This window comes from Podarcis gaigeae (assembly GCF_964106915.1).
Source record: "Podarcis gaigeae genome assembly, chromosome: 1".
In the NCBI taxonomy this organism is placed as follows: domain Eukaryota; kingdom Metazoa; phylum Chordata; class Lepidosauria; order Squamata; family Lacertidae; genus Podarcis; species Podarcis gaigeae.
This window is the reverse complement of record NC_139678.1, coordinates 16,163,287-16,182,349: the sequence shown is the minus strand read 5'-3', so window position 1 is coordinate 16,182,349 and position 19,063 is coordinate 16,163,287. Positions and strand designations below refer to the sequence as shown.

General features: G+C 41.5%; 1 protein-coding gene across 9 annotated transcripts in view; it reads left to right on the top strand.

Annotated features, from left to right (window-relative positions):
* The window catches only part of PPP2R5C (protein phosphatase 2 regulatory subunit B'gamma), a 74,119-nt gene that overhangs the window by 25,852 nt on the left and 29,204 nt on the right, over positions 1 to 19,063 (top strand). The window contains exon 1 of one of the 9 annotated variants that reach the window (XM_083734738.1): positions 4,943 to 5,165. The exons of 6 other annotated variants lie outside the window; for them this stretch is intronic. In XM_083734738.1, the coding sequence (XP_083590864.1) occupies positions 5,072 to 5,165 (94 nt within the window). In that variant the 5' untranslated portion in view covers positions 4,943 to 5,071. Of the gene's footprint in view, positions 1 to 4,942; positions 5,166 to 19,063 lie in introns of those variants that run through there. 2 more of the 9 variants (XM_083734735.1, XM_083734737.1) reach the window with 2 other exon arrangements.

Sequence of the window (19,063 nt, the reverse complement as noted above, 5' to 3'; positions counted from 1 at the left end):
TTATTGGGGTTTGCCTCAAATGACTAGAGTACTGTTCCTTTTCCTCACTTGAAGTAGATAAGTTTTAAGCTGACCTGTTTAATCAGTTCAGATTGAGGCACATTTGCTCCTACATATGAGTTAGTCTATGACAATCCTACTAGTACAATATTATATTTTGGAGCTTGTGTGAACTTCTCTATCACCCCCCTTTCCAAGCCACCCTACTTCATACTGGATTTTTGTTGTTGTTGAAAAAACTGGTTAGCTCAGTTAAAGTGTGGTGCTGATAATGCTAAGGTTGCAGGTTTGATCCTCGTATGGGACAGCTGCGTGTTCCTGCATTTCAAGGGGTTGGACTAGATGATCCTCAGGGTCCCTTACAACCCTACGATTCTGTGGCATTGCAGTGGGCCTATAATCCCCTTGTATTGTTCCTGATGTACTGTGCTTTGCATCTGGTCCTGGTTTTATAAAGCTGAATCCTTATGAGAATTGAAGCATATCTGACTTTCACTGTGAATATGGTTCATAAGAATCCACCAACAACCAATGCAAAACATTTCTTGGAGAAATAGGTAGTGTATAGATACTTGGGAAGGGACAGATGCCAAGAGTGTTATAGACACTAAATTCATTAATGAGCGACTCTCAACCCTTCAAATAAAGCTCACCAAAAACCAGCAGCCTACTATTATAAGCACTTATACACCAACACTAGATGCCGATGAAGACATTAAAGAAAATTTTTACTCTCAGCTGGATACCGTCCTATCAGAGACACCTAAGGAAGATAAAATTACCCTCCTGGGTGATTTTAATGCAAGAGTTAGGTGAGATTTCGATCTATGGCCTGGGACTATTGGGAAAGAAGGAGTTGGCAACAGCAACCAGAACGGAATCTTACTTTTGACGATATGTGCAGCGCACAACCTTGTTATTACCAACACACTCTTTCCACAGAAAAATAAATTTAAAACTTCATGGAGGCATCCTCGGTCAAACCACTGGCACCTCTTAGACTATGTTATTGCCCGTGCTAAAGATCACCGTGATGTGCTCCTTACCAGAGTTATGACGAGCATCGACGACTGCTGGACAGATCACCGACTAATACGCTCCACAATGGCTATCAAGATTATATCTCAACGCAGGCTTCAAGGAAGGAAACCAAGGCACAAAGCGAACACTCAGGCCCTTCAAGATCCCATTAAGCGGGATTGCTTCCAAATGACTCTTAAGGATCATCTGCTTTCAGAATTCCCTGATAACATGGAGGAACACTGGACGAAGCTAAAAACATCCATTATTGCAGCCTGTGAACAAACTATGGGATACCAAACCAAGAAACACCAGGACTGGTTTGATGAGAATGACAGTGAGATTGAATGCATGATTGACAAGAAAAGGAAGGCCTTTCAGATCTGGCAAAGAGATAGAAACTATCCCACTAAGGGGGGGAAAAAACTATGGCAACGCTAAAGCTGAGGTTCAAAGAAGAACCAGAGAACTAAAAAACACCTGGTGGATAAAAAAAGCTCAAAAAGATCCAGCACTTAGCCGACACTCATGATGCACAAAGTTTCTTTAAAGCCACAAAGACCATCTATGGGCCAATAAATCATGGCATATGCCCCCTACGCTCAGCAGACAGTATCACACTTCTAAAAGAGAAAAAAGTGATTGTACTGTGCTGGAAAGAACATTACCAACATCTCCTTAACCGCAACTCCCCTGTAGCTGCTGAGGTCCTCTCTCAAATTCTTCAAAAACAAGTTAGAGATGAGCTTGCAGTATCTCCAAATCTGGGAGAGTTGTGTACAGCTATTAACCAAATGAAAAACAACAAAGCCAGTGACCTGATGGGATACCTGCCGAAATCTTCAAAGTGGGTGGAATTGAACTTACACAACAACTTCACAAGCTCATTGAAAAAATCTGGGAAAGAGAAGAAATCCCAGCAGACTTTAGGGATGCCAAAATCAGCAATCTCTTTTAAAAAGTTGACAGAACTGATTGTGGAAACTATTGAGGCATCTCTCTATTAGCTGCAGACGGCAAAATTATTGCAAGGATCTTAGCAAACTGTCTCTTAACAATATCTGAGCTGATCCTTCCTGAATCCCAAAATGGTTTTCGGCCTTCTAGGGGGACAGTGGACAGGATTTTCACCGCTCGACAGTTGCAAGAAAAATGCAGAGAGCAAAACCAACCCCTGTATATGGCGTTTATTGACCTGACTAAGGCTTTCGACACTGTAAATCGCAATGCCCTGTGGACTGTCCTGAAAATTGGCTGCCCAGATAAATTTGTAAACATCATTCGGCTCCTCCATGATAATATGACAGCAACAATTGCAGATAACAATGGCTCTCAAAGTGAACCATTCACAGTGGGATCAGGTGTTAAACAGGGTTGTGTTATTGCCCCAAGTCTATTCATTATTTTTATTGCCATGATCCTACACTTTGTCGAAGGGAAACTCCCCACCGGAGTAGAAACCATATATCGAACAGATGGAAATCTCTTCAATCTGAGCAGGCTGAAAGCAAAGAGTAAGGTTACCGTAACTTCTGTCATAGAGCTTCAATATGCTGATGACAATGTAGTGTGTGCACACTCAGAGGATGACCTCCAAAACATCCTAAATATCTTTGCAGAAGTTTACGAAAAGCTTGGCCTATTACGCAACATCTAAAAAACCAAAGTGCTGCACCAGCAAGTACAAAATAACCCCTCTGCAGTGCCACAAATCCAACTCAATGGTGTAACGTTGGAAAATGTCAATCACTTCCCCTACCTAGGCAGTTATTTTTCCACAAGGGCCAACATTGATGCCAAAATCCAGCATCACCTGAGCTCTGCAAGCGCAGCTTTCTCCTGATTGAAATGCAGAGTGTTTGAGGACCAGGACATTCACAGGGAAACCAGAATACTTGTTTACAAAGCTATTGTCCTACCAACTTTACTATATGCTTGTGAAACATGGACCACTTATAAACGCCATCTCCAACACCTCGAAAGATTCCATCAACGGTGTCTCCGAAAAATTTTACATAGCTCTTGGGAAAACGGGCGAACTAATATCAGTGTACTGGAAGAAGCAAAGATCACCAGTGTTGAAGCAATGATTCTTCAGCTTCATTGAACTGGCTATGTTGTGCGGATGCCTGATGGACCGTCTTCCAAAGCAACTATTCTATTCCAAATTTTAAAATGGAAAGCGTAATGCTGGTGGTCAACAAAAGAGGTTTAAAGACTGTCTCAAGGCAAATCTTTAAAAATGTAGTATGAACACTGACAACTGGGAATCACTGGCCTGCGAGCACTCCAGTTGGAGAACAGCCTTTACCAAAGGTGTCATGGGCTTTGAAGACACTCAAACTCGGGACGCGAGGGAGAAACGTGCTAAGAGGAAGGCACACTTGGCAAATCCACACCATGATCAACTCCCGCCCGGAAACCAGTGGAAGGACGTGTGGATCCAGAAGTGGCCTCCACAGTCACTTACGGACTCATTGTTAAAACCGTTTTTATGGAAGACAATCGCCAAAGAAGAAGAAATTCTGGATGATAAAATTTCAGGAACTATCCAAGTTTGCATTCTGATGAACGGACCTGTCCCACAACTTGCATTTTGGGTGAATCTTGTAATACAGTGGTACCTCGGTTTACGAACGTAATCCGTTCTGGAAGTCCGTTCTTAAACAGAAACCATTCTTAAACCAAGGCGTGCTTTCCCTAATGAGGCCTCCCACCTCCAGTGCCCTTCCACCGTTTGGATTCCATTCTTAGACCAAGGTAAAGTTCTCAAACCAAGACACTATTTCCAGTTTTGTGGAGTTTGTAAACCAAATCGTTCTTAAACTGGACTGTTCTTAAACCGAGGTACCACTGTACAATAAGCCTGCAACTCACGCAGGGGTTACATTCCAGGGATCATGCCTAAAACCATAATCAAGTATAGTCAAAACACAACGAGTTCAACAGCAAGCAGGATTGCCAAAGTCGTCTTTCCCATATCCTTGCCCGCTTATTATTTTTTATTTTTTGCCAAGCACATAAAGTCGAATACACACATGGTAAATGATTGTAAGTTGGTGTAGCAGTTAGCATGTTGGACTAGGACTTCAAAGAAACCAGGGTTCAAATCCTCACTTGGCCATGCAACTCAATGGGTGATCTTGGCCAGTTAATGCCTCTCAGCCTGACCTACCTCACAGGATTGTTGTGAGGATAAAATGGAGCGGGGGCATGTATACTTGAGGTCCTTGGAGAAGAAAGTGGGATATAAATGCAATAAATAAATGATAAATAAATAAATAAATAATAGTGGAGCATGGGATTGTGTTGGGGTCCTGTAGCAAACCTCTAGTATGATGCTATGGATGTCTGTATTTTTTTAAAGTGTATGATGAAATTTAATATAATTGCTGCTTGCAAACTTTTAAAAGTTTTGTGTGTGTGTGTGTGCGCACGCACACGTACATTGTGTGCCTTTTGGGGGGAAGAGCTAAAATATTTCTATTCGTGCTAAAGCAATCATAAGGCAAATATCACAGAGCCCATGCACACAGTTTGCAGGCTTGTGCAGTTCATTTTGAAGAAGAAAGGGGAAACATTTAATGCATTCATGAAATACTGCTGAAATAGAAAATTGAGACAGTGCATCTATTTGTGGATCTTTGCTGGCTGATAACACAAATAGACTCTGAAAAAATCCTAGCACTCCTTTTGTGAAGTGAAAGTTAACTCCATGATATACTTGTTTGTTCGGAAGGTTTAGTGCTTGTATTTTCAAACAGTAGCCTGGGCATTCATTTACTAATGATGAATGGAAGTACAAGAGAGCTGACAAATGTACAAGCTTAATGCACGGTGACAGCCACACAGAGAGCTCTTTTCATTTGCGGCTTTTCAGAGTCATTTTAAGTTGGTGCATTTAGCCAATCAGCTTTCTCCACTCTGCTGACATCACTAACTAGCCAGTTCCCTCCAGCTGCAGAGAGCTTCAGTTTCTTTTTTTTTAAAACTAAAATGGAGGCTGGTTTCTTGCCTTAAGGAGTACACCGCTTTCCCTGCTGAAGCCTAGATGTTGACATGTAATAAAGCTGGCAGCAGGATGGTGGTGGACGCAGCCAATTCAAACGGGCCATTTCAGCCCGTGGCCCTTCTGCATATTCGAGGTGAGTTATTTGTGTTTGAATGAATTGTAACCCTCTGTGGCTTGGTAATAAAAGGCTATTGTGATTCTCGGGTAAGGAAAGCAGGAAGTCCTTTGTAGCAGAATCCATTTTTGTTCCGATGCAGATTTATTAAAGTTGAAAAAATATAGGGGAGTTCCATTAAATCTTTAAAAGATTTAAGAATCGGAAGGGCTGCTTGCATCGTTAAACAGGTTTTGCTGCTTTCTGCCCTAGTGCTCCCCTCCCCCCACTTTCAGGCTGATGTCAAAGGATGTGAAGTCACTACCCCAGAGAAGGGGGGGGGGGGAGTTGGAGGGAAGAGAGGCAGGGCACTTAAGTTACACAGCAGTTCTTTCAGAGAATTGCAGCTCTTTGTGGCATATGTGAGCGATAACGTGCAATAAAAGGATTTTTGTGTCTACAAGTAAGGGTTCATTTATGGCTGCTGTTTAGGTTTGCAACTAAACAGGAAAGTGTGACTGAGTGATACAGTCCATTGCATTATAGAAGGAAGCCACTATATATTTAGGAAACATCCATCGAAACATGCTTTTTGAAACATACAATGCTGAGATTGTGAATCTTAAAACAATTTTACATTGCCGTGTGGAGCGCTGATTATAGAGAGCATGAGTGTATTCTGCCATTGGGCGTCTTAGAAATCTGTAGTGTGTTTTTAAGTACAGTACCTTAAACAATTCCTAAATTCTCTCAAATTTGATTCCAGTTTGCTTTGTTTCAAACACTTGTGGGATTCATTGATTCATGGCTTCTGAACAAATCAAACATCAGCCAAGATACTGATTCTGTGTTTCTCTTTGAAACTACAATCCCAAATGCCAGTATTGTTACAGGATTACTGGATGGCATCTCCTCTAGTTTTACTAGCAAACTAACAGCATTATAAACATACACCATTCCCCACTCCCTTATAAGCATTCATGGCAGAGAAAGATTTCTAAGCTTTACATGATGGAGACTTCCAAAAATAAAATTTAGCAAGGAGTAATCTTACACATTTCTTGTCTTTGTTATAAAATCATGTACATTTAAAAAAATAAATTTTACATGCAAAGGAATCTTGTATTTCCTGCATATATTTCGCTTCTGGCTGTAGTTTTATTGATAGAAGAGTTTATTTATGTTTGTATTATAATTGATGTGTGCTTTCACTACAAAAATTATTTCTTAAAAACAATAACACTAACGGTCTGTTCAGGACTTGCACTTTAAATAGAGGATGCCTTTGTTAAAACCCTTAACTTTAGGGTTCACTAGTTATGTCCTTTCCATAGTGACCTTCAAACTCTAGCAGTGACTTTTTAAAAGTTAAGGCAAACCACCTCCAGCACTTTCATTTCTAGATAAATACTGAAACAGTTTTAACTTGCACTAAAGTAGAGTGTGCTGAAAAACCTAAATTGCCAGGCCAGTCCATTCTTCTTTTCTTACACACTACCAACTTTTTTTAGAAGTTTCTTTGCTCTTGAAATAGCTTCCCAACTCGTATTTGTAATTGGGATGAAACAGTTGTGTATAACTAGTGGCGTCTAATGCCCACTAGACTTGGTGGGAATACAAAGATGTCAGGGGTGTGTTGTCAACAAGAGGTCATGGGAATGTGTCCGAATTCTGATATTCTCCCCATTCTCCTCCCTTGCAAGATACAGTGGATGCATAGGTTAATGTATCTGCTTTACAAATAGCACCTAGCTAAACTGGAAAATATCATTCAGGAGAAGCTCCTGCTGTCACAGTTGCCTTTCTGCTGGGAGGAAAGTTGTATGGCTTCCACTTTTTCTGTTTCTCTCACTATTCACCTGCTTTGCAAATAGTGGACACTGCATCATTGCAGTTGTAATAATAATTTGGCACCTAAATATATTATCTTGGATCAGAAGGGGTACCCGCTGTCACAATTTCTAGTGTGGGTTCATGCCATAATAGCCATATTTTTCTCAGAGGTAAACCCCACGGGGAATTCCACTGGGGCTGCTACCTGATAAGCAGGTTCAGGGTTGCAGCTGGAATTGGCCACACAGAACTGTTAAGAAGGGACCCCCTAAATTTCCAAACCTGGAGGAAAAGATTATTCTCCTCCCCCCACCCCAGCTTTTAAAATTTACCTAAGTGTCTTATAGTCTTTTTATCTCCACAACAACCCTGTAAAGTAGGTCACAGTACAATTTTAGCAAAACAACAGAAAGGATAGTACTATCACATTAAAAACTAAACAAAATATAAAATGGCATAGCTTTCTTGGGTTGGACTCCACTTCATCAGATGCATCATTCTTGATAATCCATGAATCAGTTATGCAGTAATACTGTACAATACTTTTGCTGTAGTATTTAAAGTGCTACTGGATTGCCCCCCATTTCTGGTGTAAGCAGGGGAAGTGAATCCCATTTTTGGTATAAGTACAGAGAACAACACCACCAAACAATAAGTCTATGGTAAAGGGGAGGAATTGTAAATTATGGCCACTTTATCCTCTGGTGCAGGGGTCGGCAAATTTTTTTTTTAGCCGTGGGCCGGTCCACTGTCCCTCAGACCTTGTAGCAGGCCAGAGAAGTGGCACCGGGGGGGGGGGGCTGGAACAAGAGGTGAGGGCGCAAGTAGTCCTACCCAGCCGCTACGCTTACCTTCCCAGGGGCTGCCACCACCACCACCGCTGCTGCTTGTGGGTAGGCAGAGGGAGCTCGTCTGCTCTGCTCTCTGGCCCACAGGAGCACCAGGGCGGGGGTGGCGGAGGGAAGATGAGCGGCGGGAAAGGGCTGGCTCCAGAGAGGGGCTGCTTAAAATGGCACTCAGCCAGCTCAGCCTAGCCCCCTTCCTCCTCTAGGCAGGGCGGGGAGAAGCCAGGAGGAGGGAGGGAGGAGGCGCCGCGGTGGTGTGTGTGAGGGAGAGGTGGGGAATGGAATGGCTCAGCCCAAACAAACAGAATCCCCACGCCAATCCACAGACAGTTCGCGGGCCGGATCCTGAAGACAATTAGTTTGCCAACCCCTGCTCTGGTGGTTTGGGGGGGGGATGCATAAAGACAAGACTCTTGCCAAGTGCCATCCAGAGAAGGAAAAAGTACAGGCAACAGTTTGGTGAAACCCATGGATTTTATACTGTCACCACCAACTACTCACAGTAACCCACAGTATCCTTGCAAAGATTTAAGCAAGGGGGGGGCATCCTGTGGCAATGGGTGCCCAATTAATCTGGCGGGGTGAAGGCAGGTCCTGTCACAAACAATTTTCCCTCTCTCCCACATAGTTACACTTAATGCGAGCACACACACACCTGACACTAGCATACACTCCTGACACACTCACCTGTAGCTCTGTTGCGCGCGCACGCACACACACACACACACACGGGAGGAGATACTCTGGTCTGGGAACAGGGAAACAATGAATCTGTGGGAGGAGAGCGTTTCTGTGCTTCCTGGTCACTAAGGTAGCACAGGAGCAAGCCAGAGGAGATGTTCAGTGAAGAAGATGTGTGCCTTCCTCTCTGAGAAAATTCACACCCTTTCTTTTGCTCTGTCCACATTTGCTCGCTCTTCTCAGTCTCTCTCTCTCTCTCTCTCTCTCTCTCTCTCTCTCTCTGTGTGTGTGTGTGTGTGTGTGTGAACAAATACTAGTTGTAAAAAAGAAAACCAAGCTGCTCAAACTAGCAAACTTTCCCTCTTGCCTGCCTGCCTGCCTACAAAGTGTGCTTCAAACTGTTTGGAGGTGTGGTCTTGAAGGTAGCAGCCATGAGCATACTCAGAACAGCTCCTGGGTCTACCCAAAAGGTAGATTACATTAACTAGATTGAGATGATGACAACAGGGGCGGGGGCCGGGGAGCAGTTACAATCAGGGCAGATAGCTAGTAGCTCCTTGTAAGATAAACACTGTAAGACGTCTTAAGGGGTGTATAATATTTATTACGCATATATGCCACGTGTTACTCCAGGGGGCTCAAGGCGGTGTGCATTGTTGTCCCTTCCCTATTTGATCTTCACAACAACTCTGTGAGGTAGGTTACCAGGCGCCGTCTAATTAAAAAAAGATGTTTCCCACAGGGTTACAATCTGCCGCTGACCCACTGTTTTTTCCTTGCGGAGAATACCATATAGATAGTGTTCTACAGCATTGTCTTTTTTGTCTATATATTTAATTGGATGTTAGTTCATAACCAATTTCATTTATCATAGTTTTTCATTAGGAAAATAAGTATAATGTACGAATTAAAAGCGTGCTCAGAGTGAGGAATGTTGAGTAAGATTCATGAGGGATAGTTGGGGGCGGAAGAGAAAGGGGCGAAGTGCCCAGTTCCTGCTAGCTCATTGTTCAGTTTGGTTATGAGTGTGCCTGTGATAAACTGGATTTGTGGCGTAGTCCTTACAGATCAGCTTGCTGACTCACACACTGGCGTTGAAAGTGGATCTAATGCATGTGATGTAACACTTAACTAGATAATAAAGATGCAACAGCTTCCCTCTGATTTTGATCAGTTAAATGTAAAAGAGCGCATGCAGCAACTGAAAAAGCATTCACATGAACTCAAAAGTGGTGGGATACCATTTAATAAATGCTGGGTGTATCAGATGTGGATGCCACTCAGATCAAGGCAGGCTATGATAAAGCAAGTTCAGTGTGGATATGCGATGAAGCGGAAGGCCAACCAGTTTTAAGAGATGTTGCCTTTGTCCAATAAGCTTAGTATTTATTGGTTAGATTTGTATCCTACCCTATCTCCAAGGTCTCCGGATTTGTAGATTATGCTGAAAGTGACATCTCCAAGCCAGCCAGTGAAGTTCATAGTTTAGTGCAGGCATAGGCAAACTCGCCCTCCAGATGTTTTGGGACTACAACTCCCATCATCCCTAGCTAACAGGACCAGTGGTCAGGGATGATGGGAATTGTAGTCTCAAAACATCTGGAGGACCGAGTTTGCCTATGCCTGGTTTAATGTCTGTTGGAGGACCTTCTCCCAAGAGGGCTGCATACTGGCTTGCAGTGTATATATTTCATTAGAAATATATAGTACAGCCATTGGTGAAAATACAGCTTGACAGTGCCACTGCATCACTCTGTATCTGCATTATTGTTCTTTAAAAGGGTGACAAAAATCCCTGTTGGCATTTAGGACCCTGTTAAAACCTGCAATACTACTAATAACGATAAGCATTGATGCAGCCTTAAGCATTCAAAGCACTTCACACCTTATATTATTGTGATTATCCTTACAAGATTTGTAAGGGTGGTCTGTATTATTAACCCATATCACAGATTAAGGGGTGGGGCTAGGACACACTGGCTTGCTTAAAAGCTGTGAAATAAGTGCATCACGGTGGTGAGATGCACACTGACAGCTTTGTGAGTCATAGCTTGAGCCTGTGACTACGCCACCCCAACTTTTGATATATAATTAACCAATGAGTGTTTGCCCACTCCTTTCTCTGCTGTCTTCCTTGTTCCCCTGTTCTCACACTCTCTGCTGTCCATCCTGCCATATTTCCCAGGCTTTTGAGACCTAGGAAGACAGTGCGATAGGTCTTGCACTCCTCTTTCAAGCCAAGAAGCAGTAATGCAGTCCTACGATGTTCAGTTGCTCTCATGGTTTCAAAGGTCCTGTAGCTTTGCACAGGAATGTCAAATCAGGAATAGCTTCCTACTACAGTGGTACCTCGGGTTAAGTACTTAATTCGTTCTGGAGGTCAGTACTTAACCTGAAACTGTTCTTAACCTGAAGCACCACTTTAACTAATGGGGCCTCCTGCTGCCACCAGAGCACGATTTCTGTTCTCATCCTGAAGCAAAGTTCTTAACCTAAAGCACTATTTCTGGGTTAGTGGAGTCTGTAACCTGAAGCGTATATAACCTGAAGCATATGTAACCAGAGGTACCACTGTACCAGTATCATTGTTTCTTGGTGCTGTTACCAGCTGGTTATTCCCCACCCCCAATTTTGTATTTAGCTCAAGATTGGCCGTTTTTAGAGTTTGAATTCCACAGAGAATCACCATGTTATTTAGCAAATTTCAACAGTTTCTCTCGTGGTATGAAAACCAGTATTATGCTGATTGTGTCGGGAATGCCAGCCTTTTTTAGACAGCTTTCCAAAACATATCCCACTCCGGCTGGAACAAACAAGTTGTGACCTGTCATTCTGATGCTGACAGACTTTCAGTCATGGTGTGCTACTTGTTTTTGAAGTTACTAAATATGCGATGGCTGAAAGGCCTAGCACACCTTTCTGTTGCTTAAGGAGATTTCTCTGGGGATAGTTGTTAACTGTATACGGCATACTTTGGTTTCGGAAGACCACTACAGGCCAGTAGTTCAGTTTGAATCCTGGGGGAGGGGGGGGACGACATTTGCCAACCCTGCAAACATCTACCATTTCATTCCTTTATTGATCATTGCTTTTCGTCAAAGGGCAGAAAGACATGCCTGTGCAAAAGCAAGATGCACAAAATAAAGTGGGTGGGGCTGTTGTCTGTAGTGTGTGTTCCTACCTGTTCTAGAGATTAAAATTCTTCTGTCATACTGTGATTGGCTAGTAGGCCAATCCTTTTTGGGTGAGGCCGCTTGGCCTCTGTTTTCCATTTTTTACTTATTTTAAAATATGCTGCCTCTATTGTATCACCAAGATGGTGTACAGTAAAAAAATCAATACAAAACAACAATTAAATATAAAATAAAAACTATTCCAATCTTTGGGGAGGCAGACTTTGTTGATTTACACATTGATGTGGCCCGTTAGCAGACAGTATTATTTTGCAAGGGAAAACCACACCCAATTAATTCCCCACTATGTCTGCATGGCTGCTAGCCCAATTAAAAAAGAGGGAAGAAAAGACTTGTTTGGTTCTTTTTCCTTCTTCTGAGCCATTTGACTTAGAAGTGAGATGGGCGCACAACCCTAGAGTCGGACACGACTGGCCTGTACGGGCAGGGGTACCTTTACCTTTACCTAAGCCATTTGGACCCCACTGGATACAGGAGTAGTACTATAATGTAACTGATACCAGCCCATCTCCTTTAGTTTCATGTGTCCCCAATGACAATGTTAATTAACTGTTTGGGGGATTCGATAGGAAACCTTGGATCCTGAAGCAACTCTAGTTTCTGTTCTTTCATACAGAATCTTGGTGATTTCCTCATGACGCTTATATTTTTGGACTCTTGCAGTTTTTGAATTTTTATGATTATGCTGTTACAGCATCCATGAACATAGTGTGCAGAGAATGAAAAGACAAGTCTGTGCCCCAAGAGGTTTACAGTCTAGAAAATGACATAAAGGAGACAACAAGAAAAGACAGAAGCTGGAAGCAGGAATAGAAAGGGGGAGACTATGTGAAGTGTACATGTAATTAGGTACAGTAATTCTTAGATACAGTTGGGAATGGGAACTAGAGGCTTCTCAGAAAAATTAGATTTTGAAGAAGAGTTTAAAAGAAGCAAGAAGTGACACCATAGATTATTTCTGAGATGCAGTTTCAGGCAGAATGAACAAGGGAGAAAAGGAAGAATTTTTTGACGGGGGCCTTTGAAGTTTGAACCTGGATGAGATCATAATGGTGGGGGGTGTGCCATGGAGATTTTTTTGAAGGTAAAGACAATAAGAATGTGCAGAATCTATGAATGGAAAGCTAACCTGTGTAGGGATTTAAAAGAAACTGTGGTATGGTTGGAGGAATGAGAGAAGTGAATTATTTTGACAGCAGAGTGCTGGATAGAGGTGAAAGACCAGATGTAAGACAACAGAAAAGAGAAAATGCAAGGTGAGAGATGGCCGAGATGGACCAGAGTTTTTGTCTCATTTTTTTTAATGTTGCCTAGCGAGAAGTGATGCGATTTGGTAACAGGCAGCAAAAGAAGGACGAGTTAAACCCATGACCTTTTGCCAGATCAATAGGATAGAGGATATTGTCATTGAGAGAAGAGAGCTGGGAGAAGGTACAGCCCAGCTGGATCACAACAGTGGCCCATCTAGTCCAGCATCCTGATCCTTCATGGAGGACGTTGAACATTTTAAAAACTTCCAGATACAGAGCTGCCTTCAGATGTTTTCTAAAAGTTGTGTAGTTCTTTATTTCCTTGACATCTGATGGGAGTGTGTTCCACAGAGAGGGTGCCACTGCCGAGAAGGCCCTCTGCCTGGTTCCCTGTAACGTCACTTCTCACAGTGAGGGAACCGCCAGAAGACCCTCACAAGTGGGACCTCAGTGAATGATGGTGGTGGAGACACTCCTTCAGGTATACGGGGCCGAGGCCGTTTAGGGCTTCAAAGGTCAGTACCAACACTTTGAATTGTGCTCGGAAGGGGTTTGAAACGATGACAAAGCACTGAAATATCCGAAAGGCACATGGAGATGCAGAATTGGAGGGAGAAGGTTCTAGGCTAGAGGGTCAAAACCCTTCTGTCAGAACTATTGGTGGTACTGAAAACCATTAGGTGTGATGCTGGGTAGAGGGAGAATAGTGAAGAGTCACTCCCTTGTGTCCTGCACAGCCATTACATAACCCCTAATGAAGACTATACTCTAAAAGACTCAAGATTCTGATCAATGTTCAGATTGTTGCTTACAGATATATCACTTGAAGCTACCAGGCAACTAGGTTTCTGAGTACCTTGGCTGTTGGATCAGCAATTCCTAAACATTCCATTGTGAACCATTATTCTAGTTTCTTCTTCTTCCTCTTCCTCTTCCTCCTCCTCCTCCTCCTCCTCACTGCCACTTTTTTTCTTATATTGCAGGGACCATAGCATTCAGCACCCATGATTTCCATGCTATGCAAGCAATCTGTGTGGTGAGAGAGACCCATGTTATGGCTGCTGCTTGGAACAGCTACAATGTAAAAGTCTTTCAAGCATCAGCCTCCCACGCAGTGACCATGATCTGAGAATCTCAGTAATGAACAGGAAGCACAAATATAACAACACTTATCTACTATCTCTCCGAACTCGCGCACCCATTGTTGGAATTTATAAAAACTGGAACTCTTCTGTAACTTCACATAGTAAAATGATGCATCAGACTAGGACTTAGAAATTCAGGCTAGGAGTGCCACAGAATTCTGATTGGGATGTAGTGAAGGCTGAGTCTTCTTTCTTCAGAGTTTAGAAATCTAAAATAATTGTCTTGTTGAATCAACTGTGTGCATTGCAATTGCATTGCTATTTCTATTAATACCCGGTTTTAGTTTAGTTTAATTCCCGTCTTCCATTTTTTTTCTCCTACTGAAAATAAACCAGTGCCTTCTCTAAAAATTTCTATAAATTAGCCTATATGACTGAGCTTTGTCAGGCACTCCTGTCTTCCACTGCCTCCCGCAGTTGGGTCAAACTCATGCTGGTAGCTTCGAGAACACTGTCCAACCATCTTGACCTCTGCCGTCCCCTTCTCCTTGTGCCCTCAATCTTTCCCAACATCAGGGTCTTTTCCAAGGAGTCTTCTCTTCTCATGAGGTGGCCAGAGTATTGGAGCCTCAGCTTCACGATCTGTCCTTCCAGTGAGCACTCAGGGCTGATTTTCTTAAGAATGGATAGGTTTGATCTTCTTGCAGTCCATGGGACACTCAAGAGTCTCTGAGCATTGTGCTTAGAGATTGTTAATCTTTTGCCCTCTATAACTTGTCTTTAGACCATCTCAGAGGTCCAGAGAGGCCTGGACTACTTGCAGCATTTGAGGCCCCTAGTTGTAATAAATATTTGAAAAATGAGCAAGTTTGTATATATAATAGCTGGTTTAGGAGGGCATGTTCATCACATGTTCATCATTCTTGTGCTATCGTGTTTATGTACAGTGGTACCTCGGGTTACAGACACTTCAGGTTACGGACTCCGCTAACCCAGAAATAGTACCTCGGGTTAAGAACTTTGCTTCAGGATGAGAACAGAAATCGTGCAGCGGCAGTGGGAGGCCCCATTAGCTAAAGTGGCACCTCAGGTTAAGAACAGTTTCAGGTTAAGAACGGACCTCCAGAACGAATGAAGTTCTTAACCCGAGGTACCACTGTACATTTTAAATTATTCAGGATGATAAAATCTATATCAGTTAATGATGACCTATGTTCTTTACCAGATTGCATATTTTATTTGCTTATATTTGCAGCTCTAACCCGAGCGTGTGTATCACATTTTGGTTGAGTATACATAAAAACATAGCCTCCCCCCCCCAATCCTATACACAAATAGAGAGAAGGATTTGAGCCTGATTACATATCAAATACTTGAGAGACAAAATTACTTATTTGCAGTAGTTCAGGTGGGGGAGCTGTGGAGGGGGGGTTATGGTTTTAAAAATTAGAATGTCCCATACTTGGGTAACTTTCAGTCAGTTTTGACCGGTGATGTTCAGAAGTTACTGGAGGCATGAAAGTGTCTGCATTAGCCCCGTGCCTGTCCTGATTGTTGGCTGTGGTGATTGTGGTTGATCAGTCCTACTGAAAAAATTATACCTTCCCAACTGGTTAGCAGCATTTGCTTTCTAAGATAGGTGTTTGAGGACTACTTCGCCTGTTACTTTTTCTGACACAATGGTTGCTTAGGGGAAATGTGTGTGAAGTTATTTATTTATAAGATATATATTTTACTATAGAGCAGGTAAAACAAAAATAAAAGAAGTTAGACTGTTTGTTTTCCATTATAAATAGAAGTATAACTTTCCCAAGCAAAGTCATGAGGTTGAGTGATGGTCCAAGTCTCTGTTCCTCTGCAAATAGATGGGATGTGATACTACCGCATTTATTGGCTTCCCAGTTCACATGCACATGTTAAGATATTTTCACTGTTCTTGTGCTATAAAATTTGCTGGAACCATATCTCCACATTTGTGTATCCTATGGGATGATCCTAGTTAGGATCAGGATTGTGTCTGTATTAAGATCTCTACTAGTCTGGATTTGTAGCTGATCACGACAGTCTGACTACATTTATGTGGTTTCTAGTCAAATAAGAAAAAAAAGTTTTTTTTTATAAGTCCTATTTGAACTTTCTATTGCCCTGGCTAATATTGATCATAAGGTATAAACTGACTGACTGACTGGCAAGAGAGTCTGCTTCTTCATGAGGGCTTCTCAGAAGATGATCTCCTTGAGAAATCCAGGTGTAGTGTTCTTCAGGTTTTAATGATGTATATATATGTGATCAAAGTACCCATGGTAACCTGAAACATAACTGATTACAGGCCATGAAGAATAGAAGAAATTTACATAATTAAAAAAAAATACTCAGGAGACAACAAAGTATTTTGTGGCATTCCTTATTTCATATGAACATATGCTATCAACTTCAGCACAAGATGCTTTGATTACTTTAAAATATGTATATATAACATAAACCACTGTAGCAGTAATATTTTATGAAGAATTGCTTCAGTGCGCTTGCCCCAAAAATGTTACATGTTTGAGTGTGCAAGTAGATCCTTTCCAGTCCTGTCCCCCCTTATCAGAGAACCAGATTTACAACTTACCACGGCCCTACCATACGTAGAAAGAAGAGCCTTTTGGATGCTATACATTTTATGGTTTCCATGGTGACACAATGCCGCAGAGACATCTTGAAACAATATTCTCACAAGTTAGCACAAATATAAAAATGTCCTCTTTCCAATAAGGAATCTCATGTTGTACTAATCAGAATCTTTTTTCCATTGTCTTCAATTCTTTTTACACAATGCTCTGGTAGTAGTAACATATGATTAAGCAGGAAAGCTTTGTCTACCACACTTGCCATTATGCTTTTTTTCAGAAGAATACAGTTTTTCATGATTAATTTTTTTATTTGGAATAAATTATGCATCACTTCCACTTAAGGCTGCACAGCATGATTAGGTGGTTTTTTTTTAACATTATCAGTATTTATGTAGGTGAGGCATTTTGGGTGTAACCTCATTATCCTTTCACCAACTCAAGTTGTCAAATGCCGTTTCTTACTATCATGGCTAATACTTTCAGACCCTACAGAAGTCCTTGTGCAAACGAGATTACTTCATTGGATGCAGCCTTATGTATTTATGGAAAACTGGCACTAATCATGAAGTGAAAGTTGTCCATTTCAATATCTTAAAATAATCTAGATCTGGGCTCTTTTGGAGGACTGTTCGTCAAACTATTGTGCCTACTACTCATTCAATATCACTCACTTCTACTCACATAAATCCATCAGAAGAGGCACATACAGCCGCCACCAAATCACTCAAATTGTATACATGCAGGTCCCGCTTTGTGAACGCTCGCCATGCAAAAATGTTAATTTACAACAAAATGAAGCTTTCTTGAATTCACAGCCCACTAAAACGGAGGTTGCCCACCATTCTGGAGTCATTGGACAGATCTGTAAATTGCTGTGGGCACTACAAATGTAGGCACTGCATCTTAGTCTATTGGCTACAACAGAATGCTTCTTTCTTGCTTAATTTCAGCAAGAGCAGGAGACCCTGCGAATGTCCTTTACCAGCGCTCATGCACTAGAATATTAGTGCAATGCCTGTCTGGTCTTGCACTTGAAAACTCTTTTCAGCATGCCATCAGGGCTGTGTGGGAAGAAAAGTAACTTTCTATTTTTGTTTCGAGTTAGTCATTTTGCTGGTGTCTAGAGGACAAACGGCTTAACTGTGTTTTTTTGTTGCATTTAAGCTGTAGTTGGGCAAAAGGACACTTGAATAATTATTTAACTGGTTTTCTACCTGTGTCCTGCTGAATGAGTAGGCTGCCTAGAGTCGCTCAGATCACAGGATATTAGGAAAATCATATTAAAGTAATTTACAGTGCTTTACAAAAGGTAATGAGCTTGAGCAGTCCCTTTTTAAAGTAAAGGGCAGTGAAGAAGCCTTCTTGAGGAAGAAATGAGCACACGCTAAAAGTGTAGTAGAACTCAGGAGAAGTGGCAGAGTTGTTTTTCTGTGAAACTCTTTCAGGTGCTAGATAAAATGTCAGGTTTGCTTTAGGGCTAAAATCTGGCTTTGTACATTTTGTTTACTTTCCCTCACTCAGCTAGCTTTTCTACACTCTGCCTGTCTGATTATCTGAACTGGCATCTTTTTAAAATTTCCAATGATATTTGTACTTAAAGTCACATTCATTTTTAGTGGTTTCACTTGCAGTTTAGAGTGTTTCTCTGCAGAGTAGCTTTCAAATATTTGTGTGGTTTCTCTGAACACCATTTCTCAGAATCGTATTTCCACATTATGTCAAACTTCATCTTGATTTTTGACATACTTTACAAAGCAAAACTGGCCGCTGTTGCATCTTTATTGATAAATAAGAACCGCCACCATTTTTCCTTATATTATTTAGAAGGTTTTTAAGGCAGTAGTTAAATGTGCAATGAATGGAAGGAGCTCCATTTTCTTCTACTATTCCTTCATTCGTTTGTTCTAGTTTTAACCCAGGACATATCTTGATTGAAACTTAAACTGAAATTAGACTTCCTTGCAGTTCTCTTCCCCACTTTTTTCTAACACTAGTAGATACCTTTTTTATTTTTACTAATAAACAAAATGAACAAAAGATGAAGAGCATAATGAAATACTGTTAAGCAGGTGGAAAGCAGCACAAGATTGGACACTGTCATTGAACATTGTTCTAAAACATTTCTTAAAATACGGATTTTTCCATAAACCAGCTGCGTTGCTTAATATGTATTCTTTTGTAATAAGTTAGCTTAATCATAGTGACTATGGACCATATTTTCTCAATCCATTCAGATATAGTAGGAGATAGGCTTTTTCCATTTTTTAGCTATTATAATCTTAGTACTTAGAAGGTCAAATATTCTTTCTTGCTCATTTTCCAGAATAACATCTTTTAGATAACCAAGCAGCTATAGTTTAGGTCCCAAATGTATATGATATCCTAACATATCAGAGATATTAGCCTGAACAGATTTCCAGGATATTTCTATTTG